This window comes from Populus euphratica, unplaced genomic scaffold (assembly GCF_000495115.2).
Source record: "Populus euphratica unplaced genomic scaffold, PopEup_1.0 scaffold290.1, whole genome shotgun sequence".
Taxonomy (NCBI): Eukaryota; Viridiplantae; Streptophyta; class Magnoliopsida; order Malpighiales; family Salicaceae; genus Populus; species Populus euphratica.
This window is the reverse complement of record NW_011500169.1, coordinates 268131-273708: the sequence shown is the minus strand read 5'-3', so window position 1 is coordinate 273708 and position 5578 is coordinate 268131. Positions and strand designations below refer to the sequence as shown.

Here is a 5578-nt window from a genome sequence, read left to right as displayed (position 1 = left end):
CAATAAATAAAAGAAAAAAAAACTAGGAATTAAAAGTAAAGAAAGAAAAGTTACAAAGAAGAGAGAATGTAAAAAAGGAATAATATGTGATTTTTATTTAATTCATTAAAACTATCTTATAAATTAAAAGAGAAATATATAAATAACATAACCCTAAAATATAAAAATATAGGCTAAACCTATCAATTAAAATTGCCTAGTATAAATAAAATAGATAAATTAAAAATATTTTATATGAATAAAATAAAAATAATAAAATAAGTCTAGATTGACTGAGTTCTCAAAAAAACAATTACTGCCGAAGCCATCCTTCATCATTTTTGTCTATACATATAGTCTCGTATAATGTGCATTATAAATTTAGTATATATCCCCATCATTAACTTAACCCGTAAGCAGTTAGATAACGAAGTTTTTGCTACTACATTGAATTTTTCAAACTGAAATTTCTTACCAAATCTCCATAAAAATTTAACTACCTAAACACGCAATCATTCGGAGGCCATGGACCTCTAAACTTTCTAAATTTACATAATTCCTCTCTCTCTCTCTCTTATATATATTGAGACATTAAAATTTTCAACAAGAAACATTTTCTAAAGCTATCTTTGTTAAAAAATACAGCTTCTCTTCTCTTTCCCTCTTCATTCGTCGTCTCTTCCAACTCTTCTCCCTGGAAACATGTTGCGTCTTCTGTTTTTGTTAACTTGTGCTTTGGCTCTTCTAGCTTCTTCAGTGGCTTCTGCTGCAATTGTGGAACACTCATTCTATGTAATTCTTCTTCTTTCTTGTATTACTACTAAGATTTTTTGTCGACGTTGAGGGAGTCCTTGCATATAGTTTCCCGTTTTGGTAAATTACCTCATGCAAAGGTTGCATTAGGATTGTTGCCGTTGATTAAACGATATATGAGTGACCAGGCTATATAGGATGGGAGCCCGCCCTGTTATACCTTGAAGTTTCTTACATGGGAAAAACATTCATCAAATTAGCCATACCCTTTTGTTTTATCTTGAGCTCCTAATTTAGATCAAAATCATGTTCACGCTTAAATGGAAGGGATCGAGAGAAAAGATACTACCTTTGGTACTGCAACGTCCCAAGATTCAATATCCTACTAGAAAAGAAACGTGGTGTCAATTGAATTCCGTTCTTTAGCAAATTCAATACACTTCTTCCCACGATCATCTAAGTTATGGAATTTTTTTATTATTATTATTATTATTTCATCCACTTTGGACCGCCCTAGATTGCATATACTAGCAATATTAGTCTGTCGGAGAGTGTGCGTGCGTGCGTGTGTGTGTGTGTGTTTATTATTATTTTTTCATCCACTTTGTCGGAGAGTGTGTGTGTGTGTAGGCATGCAAAGATATTTTCTACTTGTTTAATTTGTTGTGAATGTTTTAGGTGAAAAACCGTACAGTTCGTCGGCTGTGCTCCGAGCAAGTGGTGACTGCAGTGAATGGAAGCTTGCCAGGCCCAACGCTTCGCGTTCGTGAGGGAGACACCCTTATAGTCCATGTTTTCAACAAGTCACCCTACGACATGAGTATTCACTGGTAAATCCTTGGTTATTTATTTAAGAAGCTACACAATTGTAAAAATTCTAAATAGTGTATTAGAAAATAAACACGTTGAATTGTAAACTCTGATGAAAATTAAGACGACGTTTCCAGCTTGCCAAATAATTTCACTAGAAATTAGCACCTTAATAACTATATTCTTGCACAACCTATCCTGGTATATAACATAATGTTTTCTCTCGTTCAATTTGCAATAACAGTCAGTTGTTTCGTATTTTTTGTTTCAACTCAACCAAGATACCATCCTTTTCCTCAGTCGACCATAAAATTAGAATATGATATCAAATTTGTCTCAAGTTATCCAATAAAAAAACTATAATTGAATACTTGAGAAATTTATTCTTAAACTACTGTAGCCTATTTATTGTGATTAACAAATTTACAGAAGACTTGGTTCTATACCTGTCATCATTCGTAGTCGTTCTCATCACTATTACCCTCTTACTTTTACATCTATCATTATTCAATGAATTACTGATTATCTACTTTTTTAATGTAGGCATGGAGTGTTTCAATTACTTAGTGCGTGGGCCGATGGACCTTCTATGGTTACACAATGTCCAATAACCCCTGGAGGTAAATACACCTACAAATTTAAACTACTCCAGCAAGAGGGTACGCTATGGTGGCATGCTCATTTCAGTCTTCTCCGAGCAACAGTTTATGGGGCACTTATTATCCGTCCAAGATCTGGTCATCCTTACCCTTTCCCTAAACCCAACAAAGAAGTTCCAATTCTATTAGGTAGGTAGCTAGCCATTGATTTTTAATCTAAAGCCAGTTCATTAATGCTGAAACTGTTAGTAATTTTTTGAGATCATGCATGGTGATGCATGTATGTTTATGTTATTGCAGGAGAGTGGTGGAATGCTAATGTTGCTGATATCGAAAGGCAGGCAGCTGCCACCGGTGCACTACCTAACATTTCGGATGCCTACACCATAAATGGACTCCCTGGGGATCTCTACAATTGCTCTCGAAACAGTAAGTAATAATATATATGCCGCCATCATCATCAATCATCAAGGATATTCATGATAGAGATTACTGGTCCATCAGAGATGGAACAGTAAAAGTTAAATTTTTCCACAAGCATATTAATTAATGCTGACACATTTTTTATTTATTTTTTCATTTGAACTGTCTTGACTCATATTATTTTATCGTTTATTTTGCTCCTGAAACTCCAGGAATGTACAAGCTTAAGGTGCAGAAAGGGAAGACTTATCTCCTCCGAATAATCAACGCTGCCCTCGATAACCAGCTCTTTTTCAAGATAGCCAATCATAAGATGACAGTCGTTGCTGTCGATGCAGGGTACACGGTACCCTATGTCACAGATGTTGTTGTCACCGGTCCCGGCCAGACCGTGGACGTTCTTCTCGCAGCCGACCAGGAAGTGGGGTCTTATTTCATGGCTGCAAACGCATATGCTAGTGCTGGTCCTGCTCCTCCCGCTTTTCCTGCACCTCCACCCTTTGATAATACAACCACAAGAGGAATTGTTGTCTACGAAGGTGCACCCACATCAGCAACTCCGATAATGCCACTATTGCCTGAGTTCAATGACACCCCCACTGCCCACAAGTTCTTCACCAGCATTACTGGCCTTGCTGGTGGGCCTCATTGGGTCCCAGTCCCACGTCAAATTGATGAGCACATGTTTGTGACAGTAGGCTTGGGGCTCTCAATTTGTCCAACATGTTTAAACGGGACGCGATTCTCTGCTAGCATGAACAATTTCTCTTTTGCGCGCCCTTCAAGTTTGTCAATGTTGCAAGCCTTCTTTTTCAACGTGAGTGGAATCTACACTCCTGACTTCCCTGATACTCCTCCTGTCATATTTGACTACACTAATATCATCAACGCCGTAAATCCATCACTGTTAATCACACCAAAATCAACAAGTGTGAAGGTGTTGAAGTATAACGCTACGGTGGAGATGGTGTTACAGAACACAGCCTTACTTGGAGTGGAGAATCATCCCATGCATCTTCACGGTTTCAATTTCCATGTGTTGGCTCAAGGGTTTGGAAATTATGATCCTGTCAACGACCCTAAGAAGTTCAACCTTATCAATCCGGTATCACGTAACACTATTAATGTTCCGATGGGAGGATGGGGAGTCATAAGATTTACTGCAAATAATCCAGGTGTATGGTTCATTCACTGTCATCTGGAAGCGCACTTGCCCACGGGATTAGCCACCGCTCTCGTGGTTGAGAACGGACCAACGCCAGAGTCTACTTTGCCACCACCTCCAGTTGATCTGCCTCAGTGTTAGTAATTGTTCACAATTCTGACGACTCGGTCTTCATTGTTGTTTCCATATAATACGATTCTCTCCCTTTTATTTCTTTCCCTGCAGCCATGAATGTTGTGGATCAACTATTACAAAGATGTTTGAAATGGTTTGAACAGTGATTCATGAAAATTTTGAAGTTTTTTTTATGTATTTTAAAATTATTTTAATATAATTTTAATTAAAAAATAATTTAAAAAATAATCATTACCGCATTTCCAAATACCTCCACGTACATGTATTCATGTTACGCTAAGTTCAAATTATACACGTATTCATGTTACGCTAAGTTCAAATTCTTTAATTTGATGTACCAACTATAATTTTATTTTTTCAAACTTTATTTGATATTAATGCATGATATGTTTGCTAGGAATAAAGATTATTTTTAATGTTTTATATCTCAAAAAATATATGGTTGTTATTATTATTGTTGATTAAAAATTAATGTATTATCATTATCATTATCTTATCTGTTACTAGAAATTAAAATATCATTAACTACATTATTTCATGAATTTTTAGGTGATAGGATTCCGAGTTTAAGTAAAAGAACACATTTAACTGCAATTGAAAATTTGTACAATAACATCATAAGAATGATGAATGATGCTTCACTGGTGGTGATGGAAATTAGTCCCCAATAATCACCAGTGTCACTGTAAAAGTGATATGGACATATCTTCTGATTTTCCCATGAACGAGTTTTAAGATAAAAATTATAAGAATGCAGCCATGCATGCAGGATTCTCCTGTGAATGATAGTGATGATTTTTAATGGAAGATATCGAAGTTGAAGAGGCAATATCAATATTATTGAAAGGAGAAAGATGGAGATCCTGCTATTGTGAAGGTTGTGAGAGGGGCCGGGTGGTAGATTGCATTACTCTTTGCATCAGAAGATTCTCGTTCAATGAAACCAGTTTGCCTTAAATCATATAATCTAAAAGCAACTGCGAGAAATTCCCCCTTGATTAGTAAATTATTCTGGAGTACGTGCAAAAAATCGTTAAGAGACTAATTAACTCCCAGTTTTTAAGGTTTAAGTGACATGCAGGAGAAAACGTGTGTGTCTACACTGAAGCCCCTACTTGTATGTCATCCTAGAGAAACATTAGACTTACAAAGGATCTTGTCTTCAGCAGGAGCACTTGGATGAAAGACACCCAAGATCTAGCAAATTGTCCAAGGAAGGAGATCATGCAACATAGAAAGAAGGAAAGATGCCATGGCGTCAGGTAACTATTGCTATATTATAGGAAAAATACATACCTTGTCTGCAAAAAGGCTCCTTCTATGTTCCTGAAGAGTGCAAGCCAAAGTTTATCATTGACTATCATTTATTTGTGTTTGTGTTGCAGGAGATATTTTTTGCACAAACCAACAATTCATCTGAATGCTACTAGAATTCCTCTAAAGCCCATGACGTTAACTGTATAGTCTATCAAACTTTGAAGACACCTGCAAATCCAACATAAAAAGGTTGCTTTCAATGCTATCTCTGTTTTTCCGAAAACAGAACTAGCTCGATTGAAACAAAGAGGTGATTATACAGGGAAGCATACGTTGGTGTTTATTCCCAAGGACATACAAACTAAATTACTTGTTGCTCAGAATGACGAGGAGATGAGCTCTTATAAGAAGACAGAGGAGATGATGCCTAGGTGGAAGAGCCAAAACCACCGAATAT

At 36.4% G+C, this 5578-nt stretch overlaps 1 protein-coding gene across 1 annotated transcript; it reads left to right on the top strand.

The window, feature by feature from the left end:
- Positions 1 to 613: 613 nt before the first annotated feature.
- LOC105111316 (laccase-7-like) lies at positions 614 to 3988 on the top strand. Its single transcript, XM_011006630.1, has 5 exons — positions 614 to 771; positions 1411 to 1562; positions 2086 to 2330; positions 2442 to 2570; positions 2777 to 3988. The coding sequence occupies exons 1-5, from the start codon at positions 682 to 684 to the stop codon at positions 3868 to 3870; spliced, it is 1710 nt and encodes a 569-aa protein (XP_011004932.1). The 5' UTR covers positions 614 to 681; the 3' UTR covers positions 3871 to 3988.
- Positions 3989 to 5578: the final 1590 nt, after the last annotated feature.